The sequence below is a fragment of the Mauremys mutica genome, chromosome 2 (assembly GCF_020497125.1).
Source record: "Mauremys mutica isolate MM-2020 ecotype Southern chromosome 2, ASM2049712v1, whole genome shotgun sequence".
Classification (NCBI taxonomy): domain Eukaryota; kingdom Metazoa; phylum Chordata; order Testudines; family Geoemydidae; genus Mauremys; species Mauremys mutica.
Window position 1 is genome coordinate 228,842,491 of NC_059073.1, and position 18,748 is coordinate 228,861,238.

Below are 18,748 nucleotides of genomic sequence, written 5' to 3' on the forward strand. Positions count from 1 at the left end.
GCTCTGGGTTCCCCCAGCCGCTGGAGCCCCGGGCCCTTTAATTTACCCCTGAGGGCTCCCAGCCACCTCTTCAGCTGGGAGCCCCTGGTTGATTTAAAATCAAGTATCACCTCCCCACCCCCAACCTTCCTTTTTGGCCCACAGCTGTTTTGGTGGGGCGGTGCTGGGGAAGTAGGGTTTGTTTCTGCAGGGCTGGGCAGTGCTGGGGAGGGGTGTTTCCACGGGGCCGGGAGATGCTGGGGCGGGTGTTTCCGCGGGGCCGGGGGGTTTCGGCCCTCAGCTGTTTTCTTTGGAGTAATGTGGCCCTCGCCGCTTTACGAGTTGTGCAGGTCTGCATTAGCTTTTCCTCCCTGTTTTGCTGTCTCGGTCGCCTTTGCTGTGACACTCCTGTCTAGTGTGCTGTAGTTTCAAAGTTCAATGTTAATTAAGATGTTTGCACTTCCCATCCTGACTAGTATGTGCCAAAAAGAAAGCCACATTCTCTTCCGTTAGGCGATCTCTATCCTAGGTTCATGGATAATTTGCTTAGAATAGTGCTTGTGTGTTCATGCGTACAGTAATAAATTGAGGTAGCTAAAAATAAATTGCGTCCTGGCAAGGTCTTTTTTGCCATATTGCTGACAATCTTTAAGATTTATCTTATGCAGGTTTCAGCTGTAATCATTAAAATAATAATTAAGAAAAGAATTTCAGTGCAAATTTAGAATCAGTGGTTTTATTATTTGGGGGTAAATTTTCAAAGGAGAGCACTGGGTTTAGCTGAGAAACTTTACACTTGTTCTCCTTTTCTGTTAAAATAATGAAATCTGCTGTACAGTGACACTCTTGATGAGATCATGCTGCTTCGTTCTTCTTATTTCCCCACAATTCAAAACACAAATATTCACAATTTGAACAATACCAATTTTACTTACCTGCCAAGGAATCTGACAGAGAGTTCAAGGTGACTCATCAAAATAGCATAGCTTTAAATAAAAAAGAATGATATCTATTGTATAACTTGCGATTTATTAAAAAAAAATAACAAAATAGCACCAGATGAATCCAACTAACAGTGTTTTACTTGCTGTAATCAAGGCCCTGTATACACAGTGGCAAGCTGGACCTAAAGTCTGTGGCAAAGTCCATGGAATCTGTAGCAGACTTGAAATTTTGCTGTATCTTCATTTAAAAATGGAGGATTTCCATCCAACACATTACTGGCGTGAAATCCCCAGTGGTGACAAAGTGGACAGGCCATGGCTTATGTACTCAGAAACCCAGAATGCTGCATACTGCTTTTGTTGCAAACTCTTCCAGTCTAATGTTCCAGCCACATTGGATTCTACGGGAACAAAGGACTGGAAAAATCTGGCTAGAAGTCTGGCATGCCATGAGAAGGTAGCAAATCACCAGAGAGCATTCCATAGGTGGAAAGAGCTTGAGATGAGACTAAGGTTAAAGGACACCATAGATGATCAGCATCAAGAGAAGATTGCATCAGAGTCTCTTTACTAGCAAAATGCTCTGAAAAGGCTCATTGCCATTGTGAGAACAGTGTTGACACATGATGACATGCGCAATATTGATGCGAGTGATTTAGGTGATGAACTGAAAGCTCTTTTTAAGATACATTTCAGCAGGATCAACTCCAAAGGCTGTTCTGGAATATATGTGCGCAAATAAGATGACCACCCTCTTTCCAAATGCTTTTGTTGCTCTGCACATACTTCTAACACTTCCTGTAACAGTTGCCAGTGGAGAACACAGCTTCTCCAAGCTGAAGTTAATAAAAACACATCTACGCTCCATAATGACACAGGAGAGGCTGGTCGGCCTTGCAACCGTCTCAACAGAACATGAGCTGGCCCAGACTGTGGACCTTCAGGAAGCAGTTCAGATCTTGGCAACCAAGAAGGCACGGAAAGCATCACTTTGATTATTCAAACAGATAAAAATGCCAGTGTTTACTATGCAGACAAGAAAAGTTACATTTACTGTTCAGGTGTTTGAAAGTTAAGTGTTACTTAAAATTTTTGAACAAGGCATTTTAAGTTGTTAGTTCTCCTTCATTGGGGTAGGTAGCAGAGCAGTACCATGAGAGGAGTAGAACAGGAAGAAGGCAGAATTGAGACCTTTCAAAGTTTTGGCCCAAACGAGGGGGCATGAGGGCATCATTTGAGCTCCCTGCCTCAGGTGCCAAAATGTTGTGGGCTGGCCCTGGCATGAGCAGAATCTTCAAAGCTATCCACACATTAGAAAAGTGTCCTTCAGCTCTGCATCATGAATGAATTGGAGAACTTGGAGTAGAAAGTACTTCCCGTGTTGCAAAATGTGCCCTTACAAGGCCCGTAACCCTTACGAATGGAAAAAGTCCTTTTGAAAGCAATGAGACTAACACTGTGGCTAAACAGGAAAGTAAAAGAAGCAGTTAGAGGCAAAAAGGCATCCTTTAAAAATTGAAAGTTAAATCCTAATGAGAAAAATAGAAAGGAGCATAAACTCTGGTAACGGAAGTGTAAAAATATAATTAGAAAGGCCAAAAAAGAATTTGAAGAACAGCTAGCCAAAGACTCAAAAAGTAATAGCAAAATATTTTTTAATTATATCAGAAGCAAGAAGCCTGCTAAACAGCCAGTGGGGCCACTAGACAATCGAGATGCTAAAGGAGCACTCAAGGATGATAAGGCCACTGCAGAGAAACTAAATGAATTCTTTGCATCAGTCTTCACGGCTGAGGATGTGAGGGAAATTCCCAAACCTGAACCATTCTTTTTAGGTGACAAATCTGAGAAACTGTTGCAAATTGAGGTGTCATTAGAGGAGGTTTTGGAACAAATTGATAAACTATACAGTAGGGTTGTCGATTAATCACAGTTAACTCACGCGATTAGCTCCAAAAAATTAATCGCGATTAGAAAAAAATCACGATTAATCACAATTTTAATCACACTGTTAAACAATAGAATACCAATTGAAATTTATTAAATATTTTGGATGTTTTCTACATTTTCATATATATTGTTTTCTGTGTTGCAATTGAAATAAAAGTGGGTATTATTTTTTATTACAAATATTTGCACTGTAAAAATGATAAACAAAAAAAATAGTTTTTTTTCCAATTGACCTCATACAAGTACTGCAGTGCAATCTCTTTATCATGAAAGTGCAATTTACAAATGTAGATTTTTTTTTGTTACATAACTGCACTGAAAAATAAAATAATGTAAAACTTCAGAGCCTACAAGTTCACTCAGTCCTACTTCTTGTTCAGCCAATCGCTAAGACAAACTAGTTTGTTTACATTTACAGGAGATAATGCTGCCATCTTCTTATTTACAATGTCACCAGAAAGTGAGAACAGGCATTTGCATGGGACTTTTGTTGCCGATTGCAAGATATTTACATGCCAGATATGCTAAACATTCGTATCCCTCTTCATGCTTTGGCCACCATTCCAGAAGACATGCTTCCATGCTGATGATGCTCGTTAAAATAATGCGTTAATTAAATTTGTGACTTAATTCCTTGGTGGAGAATTGTATGTACCTGGCACTATTTTACCTGCATTCTGCCATATATTTCATGTTATAGTAGTCTCAGATGATGACCCAGCACATGTTGTTCATTTTAAGAACACTTTCACCGCAGATTTGACAAAATGCAAAGAAGATACCAATGTGAGATTTCTAAAGATAGCTACATCGCTCAACCCAAGGTTTAAGGATCTGAAGTGCCGTCCAAAATCTGAGAGGGACAAGGTGTGGAGCATGCTTTCAGAAGTCTTAAAAGAGCAACACTCTGATGCAAAAACTGCAGAACCCGAACCACTGAAAAAGAAAATCAACCTTCTGCTAGTGGTATCTGACTCAGATAATGAAAATGAACATGCATCCGTCTGCAATGCTTTGGATTGTTATTGAGTAGAATCCGTCATCAGAATGGATGCATGTCTCCTGGAATGGTGGTTAAAGCATGATGGGGCATATGACTCTTTAGCGCATATGGCACGTAAATATCTTGTGATGCCAGCTACAACTGTGCCATGAGAAGGCATGTTCTCACTTTCAGATGACATTGTAAATAAGAAGCAGGTAGCATTATCGCCTGCAAATGTAAACAAACATGTTTGTCTGAGTGACTGGCTGAACAAGACGTAGGACTGAGTGGACTTGCAGGCTCTAAAATTTTAAATTATTTTATTTTTGAATTAAGTTTTTTGTACATCATTCTACATCTCTAAGTTCAACTTCATGATAAAGAGATTGCACTACAGTATTTGTAGGTGAATTGAAAAATGCTGCTACTTTTGTTTTTTTTACAGTGTAAATACTTGTAATCAAAAATAAATAGAAAGTGAGCACTGTGCATTTTGTATTCTGTGTTGTAATTGAACTCAATATATTTGAAATTGTAGAAAACACCCAAAAATATTTAAATAAATGGTATTCTATTATTAAAAGTGCGATTAATTATGATACATTTTTCTAATTGCTTGACAGCCCTACTAAACAGTAATAAGTCATCAGGACCAGATGATATTCACTCAGCAGTTCTGAAGGAACTCAAATGTGAAATTGCAGAACTAGTAACTGTCATCTGTAACCTATCATTTAAATCAGGTTCTGTACCAGATGACTGGAGGATAGCTAATGTAACGTCAATTTTTATAAAGGGCTCCAGAGGTGATCTCGACAATTACAGGCCGGTAAGCCTGACTTCAGTACTGGGCAAACTGTTTGAAACTATAGTAAAGAACAAAATTGTCAGACACATAGATGAACATAATTTCTTGGGGAAGAGTCAACGTAGTTTTTGTAAAGGGAAATCATGCCTCACCAATCTACTAGAATTCTTTGAGGGGATCAGGAAGCATGTGGACAAGGGGGATCCAGTGGATATAGTGTACTTAAAATTTCAGAAAGTCTTTGACAAGGTACCTTGCCAAAGGCTCTTAAGCAAAGTAAACTGTCATGGGATAAGAGGAAAGAGCCTCTCATGGATTGGTAAAAGGGGGAGGGATAGCTCAGTGGTTTGAGCATTGGCCTGCTAAACCCAGGGTTGTGAGTTCAATCCTTGAGGAGGCCATTTAGGGATCTGGGGCAAAAATTGGTCCTGCTAGTGAAGGCAGGGGGCTGGACTCGATGACCTTTCAAGGTCCCTTCCAGTTCTAGGAGATTGGTATATCTCCAATTATTACCTTTTTTATTACCTTTTGGTTAAAAGATAGGAAATTAAAGGTAGGAATAAATGGTGAGTGTTCAGAATGGAGAGAGGTAAATAGTGGTGTCCCCCAGGGGTCTGTACTTGGAACAGTCCTATTCAACATATTCATAAGTGATCTGGAAAAAGGGGTAAACAGTGAGGTGGCAAAATTTGCAGATGATACAAAACTACTCAAGATAGTTAAGTTCCAAACAGACTGCAAAGAGCTAACAAACCATCTCACAAAACTGGGTAACAAAATGGCAACAAAATGGCAAATGAAATTCAATGTTGATAAATGAGAAGTAATGCACATTGGAAAACATAATCCCATCTATACATCTAAAATGATGGGGTCTAAATTAGCTCTTACTACTAAGAGCTAGAAAGAGATCTTGGAGTCACATCCACATCCAAGAAAGAGATCTTGGAGTCACATCCACTCAATGTGCAGCGGCAGCCAAAAAAACCGAACAGAATGTTGGGAATCATTAAAAAAGGACAGGTAATAAGACAGAAAATATCATATAGCCTCTATATAAATCCATGGTACCCCACATCTTGAATACTGCGTGCAGATGTGGTTGCCCCATCTCAAAACATATATACTGGACTTGGAAAAGGTTCAAAAAAGGCACAAAAAATGATTGGGGTATGGAATGGCTTCCATATGAGGCGAGATTAATAAGACTGGGACTCTTCAGCTTGGAAAAGAGATGACTAAGGGGGGATATGATAGAGGTCTATAAAATCATGACTAGTGTGGAAAAAGTAAATATGGAAGTGTTATTTACCCTTTCTCATAACAGGAGAACTAGAGGGTCACCAAATGAAATTAATAGGCAGCAGGTTTTAAATAAAAAAAAGGAAGTATTTTTTCACACAATGCACAATCAACTTGTGGAACTCCTTGCTAGAGGATGTTGTGAAGGCCAAGACTATAACAGGGTTAAAAAAAAGAACTAGATAAATTCATGGAGGATAGGTCCATCAATGGCTATTAGCCAGGATGGGCAGGGATGGTGTCCCTAACCTCTGTTTGTCAGAAACTGGGAATGGGCGATAGGGGTTGGATCACTTGATGATTACGTGTTCTGTTCATTTCCTCTGGGGCATCTGGCATTGGCCACTGTCGGAACACAGAATACTGGGCTAGATGGATCTTTGGTCTGACCCAGTATGGCTGTTCTTATGTTCTTACTGATCTAAGTAACACAGTGGGAGTAAGAGTTGCAGAACTGGGGTCTCTGTGTCTGTGTTTAACCATCTATAAAAGTGAGATATTAATGACTACTTCAGAATGGTATTATGAGACTTATTTGATGTTTGTAAAATGCTTTAAAATCTATGGACAAAAAGTTTTATGTATTATTTATTTATTATATTGTGTGAGCTGGAAAATATTTCTTACCTACCCAGATTGACTCCATGATTTGCTCAGAAAATGACACATTTTATAGCCCTTATTCTGTAAAGTCAACCACCATTCTTGTTTTTTTTTTAAATGTGGAAAGCCCTGAGTTATTTGATTTTTTGTTTGTGACACATTAATAAACTGATGACTCTTCCTAAAAGGAGGAAAAATCTGGTTCTTGGAGCCAGATAGGCGATGATGGAAGGGATTTCCCTACTTTAACCTACAAATAAATCACTGCCCATAAAACACTCTCTCCTTTTAGCTCTGTCCCTCTGTTGGATCTCTGTGATGCTTGGCTCTCTCACTTTTATACCTGCAAAGAAGGGGGAGCCTGGTAAAGCAAGCCTATTATGCTTGTCTGTGTGGGGTCAGATCCATTGTCAATCCATCGGGGTGGAACCTGCCCCCTCCACAGTCCAAGAGGCACATGCATATTTCTGCCTCCCCAATATCATTCTGAAGACCCTAGCTGGGGCATGATACCTTGGGCAGATGACGGGATTAGGCAGCCATTTATGCATAACCCAGCCATCATTTGGGGATCTCTTCCCTCCTTAGGTAATACATAGGTCTCTGAAGCTGTGGGTTCACCTGAGCTATGAAGCTGTGTTGGGTTCTGTGTAACATGTGCTGGGACCCAAGATTTGACTGAATGCTAGTTCTGCATGGAACCAAACTTTATTAGGAACAAGTATGTAAGGATTTTGGGGGAATCTAATTTTAAAAGCTCTACTTGTGTTTTTCTGTCTCCTCAGATCTGTGAAAAGTGATGTTCACAGTGAAGGATACACACTGGAACTAGAATGCTGCTCCTCCTTGGACCAACTCTCGGACAAAAAAAAGATACCAGATTTTATTGAGAAAGTAAGTGTAAGGAAAACAACTTGAAAAGGCCACAACAGGCCTAATAACTTTTGCTAGTTGTGTCCATCAGGGCAAATAGCCACTGCAAGTTCATCTTTCCTCCTCCTCCTCCCCGTGTTCTGTATATTTCAAATATTAACAAGGCTTCAGTAAAGTTTGCTACTCTTTTATGATTCCAATATCTGGATAGCATCTTCTCGTTATAGTGACTGGTGAATCAAGTCATTGACCATCTGTTATGAGAAAATGATTTGCTGTACCACAGGGTGAGTGATCTCAAGTAGATGTTAATTAACTTGTTTTATCACTGTACAATCTATCCATGCACTGTAATTGACTTTTGTGCACAGTCTCAGCTAAAATAATATATTTCCATCTTGGTGCCAATTGTTCGGAATTATTTGAGTTTAACACTTGGATAATACAGTAGAGGCTCATTATTTCCCAGAATTGTCCTTGCATAGAATTATTTTAAGCCAGATGTGTTAAAACTTTTTCAGTCAAGCTCCCCCCTTACCAGTAATGGAATCTGTCTGCGCCCTTCCCCTTTACTGCACAGCCACGGCTTCCTCAGCAGCAGAACTTGGGCTGAAGGCAGAGCTGGGGCTGGGGAAGAGCTGGGGCTAGAGTCAGAGCTGGTCTGCGGGTGGAGAGGGAATGAGGACAGAGCCAGGCTGGGGGCAGTGAGGAGCTGAGGCTGGGGTTGGAGCTGGTCTGGCGGCAGAGAGGGAATGAGGGTGGAGCTGGGCCTGGAGGCGGAGCAGGACTGGGGGCTGAATGGGGTGGGGGAGTATTGTTTTAAGTTATATTTCAGCATCAGGTAAAGTTAGATAGATCAATCAAACCCTTTGCCACCCAGAAAAGTACTGGTTTCCACAAACTCTGATTCATGCTGAGGAATTTAAAGAGAATACTCTTAATTGTGATTTGTTGCCTTTTTCCTACTGCTTGTGATATCATATAATTTAATTAATTTGTAAATTGATCAGATTAAATCCAGTTTAGTGAACACCATTTCATTATTCATGGTTCAGATTATACATCCTCTGTTACTGGGTCTTGAAATAAATTATTAAAAAGCAATGACAAAATATTTACATTTTAATTGTGGTGAGTAGTTAGGAAAGCTAAATATTAGCCCCATACGCCTGTGAAGTCCAAATCTAACAGGAGAGATTTCTGGGAGTGTGTCTAACATTCTGAAAGAGTAAACCCAAAAGAGGGTGACTGTTCATCTTGTAATATAGGTATGGTTATAAATTTTAGAAACGGGCTCAAACCAAAATCTAAACACACTTTATTTTGGGAAAGTTTGGATCTGAATCTGAATGTTGTGGATTGGATGTATTGAAATTTTTCAGAAGTAACTTCTGTTATTTTAGTCACACTTATGTAAACCTGAAGTAATGCAGCGGTGAATTGGTCTCAATATGTTTAAATACGTCCTTCAGTTCTATGAGCTGTGCTACATAGAAGCCTGATATGCTGTGACCTGCTACCTGCTAGTAGTAATATGTCAATGCACACAATTCCAGTAAAGGAGTGTGGCTAACATGAAAGCAAAATGATGGTCAAGAGCCACACACCTGCACAAATACACCATAAATAAAAAAGTTTTGAGTTTCTAGAATGTTTTTTTCCCATGCTGTCTTCAGAGATCTTTCTGTTGCTTGAATTCACTTGATTATTGGGTTATACAAATACCTTTTGGAAAGATAATCATTGACATTTTGATATATAAAAGTGTATATTTAGTGTTGTGTATGTCATTCATTTTTGGAGATTATTTGATGTAGTAGAATTTGAAGTTCTTTGAAAACATTACTGTCAGGTGCATGTTGTCTCACCATCTGTATCTGATTAAAAACAATGTGAAAATCTCTACACTTTCATGTATAACTAGTCCAGGAGGTGGGGAGAAAAATTACTTGATTGAGAGTAGGAATTAATTGTCATATTAACTAATTGAAGAACAAAAATGTCCATTGCTTTTCAGGATGAAAAAAATAGATGTTTAAAACCAAATCAATAAAAAAAACCCAAAAACCAATAAGTTCTCATTCAAAGGAATCAGGTTAAAAAATGTAAGCAATTGATGGTGGGATTTGTGACTGGTCCCCTCTAGTGTGCCACCTGGAACTGGGGCACAGCTGAGCCTTCTGTTTTACCAATCTGAGTTCCCTCTCACACTGACGTTGTGACAAGCTGCAAAGCCCTCCAAGCTTGCGCTCACACCAACATCCACTGGTAAGTGCCGTGCCCAGCTGTGTTCATGAATGCTCTGGCCAGCCACTGCATGAACCAACAACAGAGAATCTACAGCCAAAATACCTCCAGCTCCCCAGCCTGGGACCCTGGAGCTGTACCATCCTACCCTGGTCAAAATTAGACCAGTATGAATTTATTACCCAATCTGCCCCTCCCTTGATGTGAAGAGGATGATGCACAAGCCCTTGTTAACTGAGCTGAGATTTTTCCCTAAACACTTCACTCAAAAACAAACTGGTTAAGATAAAACATAAAACAGGTTTATTAACTACAGAAAGATTTTAATTGATTATAAATAATAGCAAACAGATCTAAGTAGATTACCATACGAAATAAAACAAAACCACAATATAAGCCTAGTGTACTAGTTAGGATTTAAATCACTTAGGCCTGGGCTACACTAGCGGGGGGGTTCGAACTAAGATACTTCGACTTCAGCTTAGTGTATTTAAGTTCCACTTACCTGGCCGTCCTCACAGCGGCGAGTCGACTGCCGCGGCACCCCCGTCGACTCCGCTTGCTCCTCCTGCTGAGATGGAGTACTGGCGTCAATTAGCGGATCTATTGATCGCGTCCAGACGAGACGCGATAAATCGATCCCCAATACATCAAACACTACCCGCCGATCCGACGGGTAGTATAGACGTACCCTTAGATAGTATATGCAGATTAGCTTTTGCATACAAAGGCAGGCTTCCTTCCTTCCTGCCAGGGACCAGTACTCCCCCCTGGTTCAGTCTCTTTTCCTCCAGACTTTCAGGTGTTGTGTTGTAGGGAGAGTGAGTCATGATGTCACTTCCCCCTTTTATATCTTATTCCAACTTGCTGGAAAGCTCTTTTTCTGTGACCTGGGTCAAACAGTTCCCATTGTGTAGTGCTATCTCTGAGAGGTTTCTATTGTACACTGTTCCTGGGGTAATCCTTGTGCTTGTGCGTATGTCCTCAATAAGCCATCAGCATTGTTTGGCCTTTTTATTATTGTACCTGAAAGGCTGCTTGTGGGTGTTCTCAACCTCACATGTTTCAGTAGCACATACATAGCCAAACTTCATAACTTAAAATACAATGATAGCACATACAAACTAATGAGATATTAATGTCTAGCAGATCAAGACTTTTAGGATGATACCTCACAAGGCATACTTTGTATAAAACATTGCAAAATTATATGATGGTGAATATGGGGATGCCTGGATGGCACAGGGTTGTTGGTTGTTTTAAAAAGAGAACACCACCAGTAATCTCCCCAAACCATGAAACACAATACAAACTATTTAATTTGTGATTATTGAATATTCAGATCCTCAGTCATGTGGATTCTTACTACCTTTTCAGTGACTTTTCTTGGAGTGGAGATTTTTTTCCAGTAACTTAATTTCTCTATGAGTTTTATTATGCAATGCTGAACGAGGGTGATTAGCATTGACTTTGAGCAAAGGAACATCTTTGATAGTGTCTATCCTCAGTTAACTCTCTGCTTCACTCCAGACACTAGCCATCACATTGTACACAACTGGACTATTTGTTCCTGGAAAATGCAGGGGAAATTCTGCTTGGTATAGCCATAGGTCTTGAACAAACATTGGCAGTAATAAAAAGAAAAAAACAAAAAAAAGTTTTCATCGATTAAAGAAAAACAGGATATTTCACTTGAAAGACACTGAGACATGATGTGAGCATATGTTCTCTTTACTTGAAAACAAAACAAGAAGCCCAAGGAAATCCTTCAGTCACATTTGTATTGTAGGTATAACTCGTGTTAGGAATCCTCTATGATGGGACCTCCCTCTAGCCTGCCACTTTTCCTTATATTCTGATCTCCCATAAATGATCTGCCATGGCTAGATGCATGAAGGAAGTGTTATGGAAACAAACGTTGAAGGAAATGTTATGGAGCTACGTGGAGACAGAAGTGTAAGGAAGGGGAAACTGGACGGATGTCTGTAGGAAAGAGAGAGTAATTTTCAAAATGTGTCAATATGTAAATACCAAACTTTGCAAAATAGATATGCTGCTCTCAGGACTTTTGCTTTACACATCAATCTGCGATCCTCTTCTGTAGAAGTTCTGTAACAAACATAGAGGATTCATACATTCCAGATCGATTCTGGAAAGGAGTGAGGCATTCATGGTTAGAAAGCAGTTGGTAGTTGTGATTCATTTTCTGCACCATTGTTGTTCTGCTCTTTGGCAGTAAAAAATTGCTGATACGCATCATTCTGCACCTTTGTCTCCTAGCCAAATAATGTTCTACTCTGTAGAAAGCTTTCAGTTTGATCCCACTGCAGAGGTTGGACAGCCTGCTTCTCTCTCCCTCACCTTCTCTGAACTCAATATCCTTCACTGTTCCAGTTGTGATTGGCCTGGGGAAGGCTGGACCAAAAACCACAATCTGAAACCCAGTGGTGGGCATCGTCTTTGGATCTCTCCAACCACACCCAAGTCTTACTCCAATGCTCTGTCCACTTTCTCTGAAGTGACCATAAGATGAGGCTTATTGTATTTAACTGGTCTTCAGCAGAATGAACACCATATACAACCTGATCATGGCTGTAACTCATGACATAAACTCATTGTGTATCACTGAAATCTGGCTGGATGACTCTGGTGGACCTGTACTAACAGCTGATGCCAAGTGGTAATTTTGTGATGCCTGACTCTAGGGGGGGACAAGGAAGGAGTAGCAGCCATAGTTTTGCACTCTCAACAGTGGACTAATTCAAGTGTGTTTGCATGGTATGTGAATTCCAGGTTAAAGAGTAGCCATGTAATACTTGTATATAACCACACTCCTGTGGATTTCCTACTGGAGCTAATCAAGCTGCTATCAAGCCTGTTTTTAGCATCCCCCTGTAGTCTTAGGCTACTTCAGGGACCACACAGATGACATCTCCAACACTGGCTCAAAATCTGTCCATGTTCAACATGGGGTTCTTCCCATTGATCTCCTGAGTAAGTCATATAGCCAGACTCACCCTGGACCTGATCTTGACTGCTGGCTGTACTCATCTTCTACAAATGGAAGTGCTGAGCCAGAGCAGTGATAGTCCCCCCTCTGAGACAGTAGAACGCAGTGAGATTCCAGGCAGTCTGGAGGAGGCATACCACACAACTGCCAGATCACTAGGACATTACAATCATCTGCTATCCATAGTCATTGATTTACTTAACCCCAGGAGTCAGCACCCCACCCAGGTCTCCCTGGCTCAAAGGCAAGCTGAAACAGATGAAACAGGAGGGTAGGATAATGGACTGTTGCTGGAGGAATGGCAGCTTTAAATCTGTGGGACAGCATCACAAGACATTCATTTGCCAGAATGATGTAGGAAAGCAAAGAAATTCTTCTCGTCCTCCATCATTGTCGCCGCATAGTTACAATAGTGGAGCTGTTCCAGAAGCACCTTTCTCCTTAAATGCATGAAAGGGCAGATAGATGGGGAAGACTGCAATTGTGTCATAGGACAGGTGGGGAGTTAGACAAGATACGTGTGTATTAACTGGAGAGGAGAAAAGGCTAAAGAGCTGCACTCTGTAGTACATTTAAAAACAACTTTGTTTTTAAGTAAAAAGTACTAACACTTTGATTTCTAATCAATTATTTATATATTCTACAAAAAAACCCACAAAAAATCTTTCAGACTATTTTATTTGTTAGATGGCTGTTCCTGATGTCTTCCAGTTTTGGGTCCTTTTATTCCACATCTCTAATTCTTCATTGCTAGTACTCTGCTTTGGACTTAAGCCTCTTTTCAGCAGGAAAGAATAGCTGGCCATGGCAATTTTTGGAGTCTATTAATGCTGTTGCTGGGCTGGTTGATGGTTTGCTGCATAGTGGTACAAAGAGCTCTTCCCTGCATTCTCTGAGTACATTGTCTCTGTCAAAGCTCAGTAGAAAAATATTTTGTAAAAAAATCAAACATTATTCTGTAGTTTAAACTGACACTCTTGATATGCTTTTTGTTTAGAAATTTATTACAGAGCCTATCAGATGATAGGCAGAGCAGGTGGAAATAAAAGATGGAAAGGGAGAAGAATTTGGACCATGAGTATTGGTCGTAGAGGTCATTCTTCAAATGAATAAACAGTCTGAATGTACTTGAATGGTTGGGAAATGACCCCTCTAGAATATCATTTATTACCCAGAGGGATTACTTATCTATATGTGATCTGAAACTCTTTCAAATCATTTCCATCCTTCAGAAAAAACTTCCCTTCGTTCTCAAGTGTATGTACAAGAGAACAATACATTTATTTCTGTAACACATTGTAATGAATACCATCTCAGACCAGCTTTGTTTTCTGCATGTTTTCAGTGCAGAGTAGTGCTTAATTTTTTAAAATTTGGGTTCCTGTTGTAGATATGATCTAGAAGCAAGGGTTAAAAGTGGACAGCAATGGCCCAGCTGTGTGCTGTCTGCTGCAATAATGGTATTTGTCAAAGTGTGTTTTGTTAACATTTTGAAAGAATATGTAAAACAAAGTATGGTGAAAAATCACATATACTGTATGTTAAGCAGTATAGTGTGAAGGGGAACAGCTGTTCCTGGTTAAACTTCTTTCAGTGTGAGTTCTTTTGACTCAGCCATTTTACTCTGGTGTTGAGATATAAGCTCCATGAATGTCATAAAACTATTTTCATGATGTTCCCAGGGGCCTTGATGTGCTTTTGGAATCCTTTGTCCCAGCAGATTTTGGGGTCATCCTCTTGACCAGGGTAAAAATAGATGTTGTAAAATATACAGCCTATGTCTTCAGTGTTCCAGTAGTTGTCTGGAAAAAAAGAAAATATTTGGAAACAGTAGATCTGTTTGTATTTGGTATTGTCCTGAGGGAAGGTATGGGCAAATCGTTCAGTCTGTTGAACTGCAGCTTCTACTGTAGATACTAAATGGTTGTTAGGTGAAAGCAAGTATGGTTTTAGACTGATATTCTCAGGTTAAAAATAACCTAAAACTAAGACAACTTGTAATATCTAATTTATGTCCATTACACTTTACATTTTGTGTTTTTTCCCAGCTTGGACAATAAAGATACACTAAGTCAGTGTTTAGTATTGTGTCAACTGACTATGAGTAAACCCAGCATAGAACAGAGTTTGTCATGATATACACTGACCACTAAATCGTATTCAGCCAGCTGACATGGTTGTTGAAATCAATTTTCAAACTTGTATTTGCATAAATCTTTACTTGTTCCCTATTTATATTCACTCATTAGAAACTGTGTTTTTTAACAGATGATTCAGATTCAAGGCAGTGTTCAGACTTCAAAGCTACAGTCACAAATCTGTAGCCTTATATCAAGCCATTAACAAACCTCCAGCAGGTCACTGGTAAGATTTATCCAAAGTGACCTGTGGTTAAAGCGTATGCAGAGGTTGATGGGGACTGAGGAGAAGGATGCTTGAAGCCTGGAGGACATTCCAGGTATATACCAGTTTTAAAGAGTAAATCTTAGACAAAGTAAGGCTATGGCTAGGGTGAGGTGGGTTTTTTTGAAGTTCTAGCACCCATGCTAGCCCTAGGTTATAGTAGCCACTAGAATTCTTATAATTATGTCATCTAACACTGCTCTAATGACACAGTGGTTTATACACTTGTGGACAGTCTCCACTAGTGCTCTCACCACTGCTATCTCTAATGGAGCTTGCACTGGCGCTAGGACCATACATTTCAGAAGAATCTTATTTCAGGCAAGGTCACTGACAGCCTGGTTGAGCTGTATTGAGATGGGTAAATCCCTGATCTCTGTTATTGTACCACAATCTTAACTTTCAACTCCTGTTACTATTTCAGTATCCAGTGCTTACTTAAGCAAATCTCCTTTGACTTCAGTGAAAGTTTTGCTTGACAGGATACTGAATTATTTGGGGCCGCTAAGGTTGGAGCCTTTGCTGAGCAAAAATTGCCATTCATACTAAATTGTTTGATAAGTTTGTGAAGTGAAAAATTCCTGCTTTCAGAGATCCTACTGCCACAAACCAAAGCCACACATTCATATCTGAGGGTATAATTTCAGTCCTAACATGAGATCGTCAGATTTGTTTTGATGTGGAGGTAAGACGGAATGTAAAGTGAACGGTGCTTGTGCACTGCCCCACCAAGCCCTGTTTTTTAGTCCATTTCATCCCCATCAGAAATATACCATATGTTGAACATCTGGAAAACCTGATATAGTATTTCAGATTAATAATATATAAAACTATTGAGCTGGTGTCTCTTTGCCATTTGCTAAGTGTAACAGGACAGCATTCTGCCCCTGCTCTCTGGAATCACAGAAACCTGCTCAGACTCTGCCGGGTGGATAGTCATATTTTGTAGTTTGTTTATGGTCCCACCACCCACACCCTTATAGTCCTGCACAGTAATGCTATTTACAGCGTCCCCTGTACCTTCAGCCCTTTCCCCGACGCCTGGCAGGAACAGAGGGTCTTCCCCAAAGCTCTATCAGCCTAAGCTCAGCTAGCCCTGTTCATCTCCCCAGTGCCTCCTTCCTGTGCCTTTTTATCAGTCTGATGGGCTAGTTAATCCTTTAGCTCACCTAGACAGCCAGCCTGGTTTGCCAATTACATTACATTCCCCAGTCAGACCTCCCTGGGGAAACGAATTAGTGCCAGAGTGATCAGCGTGCTGGCTCACCTGCCAGTTCCCAGCTTGTGGGTGGGCTTGCGCCTGCCCACCCCCAGAACTCAGTAGGTGCTAGCTCCCAGCACTCTGACACTTTCTGCAACCTAACATTCAGGATGCAAAAGTGTTAGAAGTATAAAGTTTAACACTGTTTCTGAATGGTTATAGAAATAACTACAAAAATCTTCCTTCATGCCATTGGCTGTGCTTAGCCTATTTAAAGCCTGGCTTACTGTTTCTGTTTAGGAAATGAGCATGAGGATAGCAGACTTACAGAAAATGTTCAAGACTAACTAAAATCTGCTTTTAATTGTAAATATCTTTTTTTCAGAAACAAATACAGAAACCAAAAAAGGGGAGGTTTGGTATTTATGATAAAATATGTACCAATAAATCCAGTTGTAATGCTGTAGCCTGGAACAGCATTTTCATACCAATTCTTGACATACAGTACATACTATTCTCCTTGCTCCCCACCAACATGTACTCTTTGCCTCAAGACCTTTGAGGGTATGTCAGTTATCAAAAGTACATTTGTATGACTTGTGACAGGGACTTGACAGATGACCATGGGCTCGCTTCTTTATATGCATTAGGTGTATGATACCTGCTGTGAAGTTTTATAAAAAATAAGAAATATTTATTTTATTAACTGGGACAGCCTAGACTTGATTTTTTAAAATATCTTTTGACCAAATTTGACCAGCCTATTGTTTCTAGTGCAATGTATTTTCTCATCAGCAGCACTAAGTAGCAACTTTCTGTCTCCGAACTTATTACAGGCCTAATCTAATGCACGTGGCTTGTGGAAAATTGGTGGGTTGTTACTAGAGAGTGACTTTTTTCCTCTGTCCAAATGGAATTCTGCTTCATCTGTTCTCGGCAAATGTTTTCTGTTGTTTGTTTTGTGTTAGCAACAGTCCCCTTTAATTGGTTGCTACTACATTCACTGGGCACCTTATTCTACCATGAATCATACACCAAACCAGTCTATAAAGCCTTAATGAAATAACCACTCAGTTGTAATGACTAGTTTCTGAAAAATTATTACCTAAGTCACCAGGGAGTCTCAACCTCAGAAACACTGCCAGCTGTGACGAATTAGAGTATACTGGTGGCATTAGTACAATGTATATTTACTCTGAATGCATGCCAAGAAATTCCAGCTCCTGGCATCAAAAAGTTAAGAGAAGTTTAGAACATGAGTCTTATTAAAATCAACTGTATTTGTGCTTGAAAGCCCTTTCCAATAGATGGGCTTTCATTATTAAATTGTTCTGCTGTAATTTCCGTGCTTGTTGATTTAGATGAAATACTGTTCTGAACTTGAAAGAAATGTCAGCCTATGGGAGAAATGCACAGACTGCTATTGTGAACAATTACAGAAACTGGCAAAAAAAATGTATGCTACTCAGTGTTTATATCTGTACTCTTCATGATTCTGTATTGACAGCAGTGTCACCCGTCCATTATACATCAGCGATTATTTGACAGTTCATAATGCAGTTATAAATATACAATCAAAAAAACCCCCAAAAAAACAGCTTGCCGGGGATTTCATTTAAATAATTCGAAAAAAAATCCATTTATAATTGTTCATTTATAAAACTAACAATGCCCCCAATTCCTAAAATGTGGATTTCTGTGATGGTTTTTGGTGCCTGTAACTCAAACAGATTAATTTTTGAAAATAGCATTTTGTAAATCAGCTATCCCACCATGAGATGTGATTTTACTATATCTTAAAAGCAAAGTTGGGATGGGTCTGTAATTAGATAGGAGATCTCCAAGGAAATCGCAGGTGCCTCAGCAAGTGATTCAGTAGGCGGCACTCTGATCTATTGCCTTAGCATGGTGTTTGGCCGCATTACACTGTGCTGCTGACAATGCCTTTTTTCAGCTGAGGCATAAAACTAAAGTCCCAACCACTTAGGAAATAATCCATGATGCTTTTCACAAGTGTTAGGAGGTGCTAGTCAAAGTGTCCTGGCCAAATTCCAAGTTGGGTAATTACAGGAGAGATTTGATGAAGGTTTTGTTCCTGTTCCCACTTGAGTCCACGGGAGATTTGCCATTTACTTCACTGACAGCAATGGGTAAAGCTGTCGTTTTTTGTTTTGTTTTTCCTCAAGACAAAATGCCATTTTTATGAAGCAAATTACATGGGCAGTATTAAATTCCAAAAATATATAGGTTGTGGCTATACATGAAACTTGCACCTGGTTAAACAGAATCTGTTTTAGAATTGATGTAATTAAATCAGTGCAAATCCATTAATATAAGACAGCTGTAAACTGATTTAAAATGTGTCTACGTAGGGATTTACACTGGTTGAACTAAACTGGTTTGAAAATTTAGTTGAACAGGAATAAGTTGTGTATGTAGACCA

The 18,748-nt window shown here is 39.7% G+C and overlaps 1 protein-coding gene across 3 annotated transcripts in view; it reads left to right on the forward strand.

The window, feature by feature from the left end:
- The window catches only part of RFTN1 (raftlin, lipid raft linker 1), a 163,339-nt gene that overhangs the window by 91,096 nt on the left and 53,495 nt on the right, over nt 1-18,748 (forward strand). For all 3 annotated transcript variants that reach the window (XM_045005979.1, XM_045005978.1, XM_045005980.1), the window contains exon 4: nt 7,357-7,465. In XM_045005979.1, the coding sequence (XP_044861914.1) occupies nt 7,357-7,465 (109 nt within the window). The remainder of the gene's footprint in view (nt 1-7,356; nt 7,466-18,748) is intronic.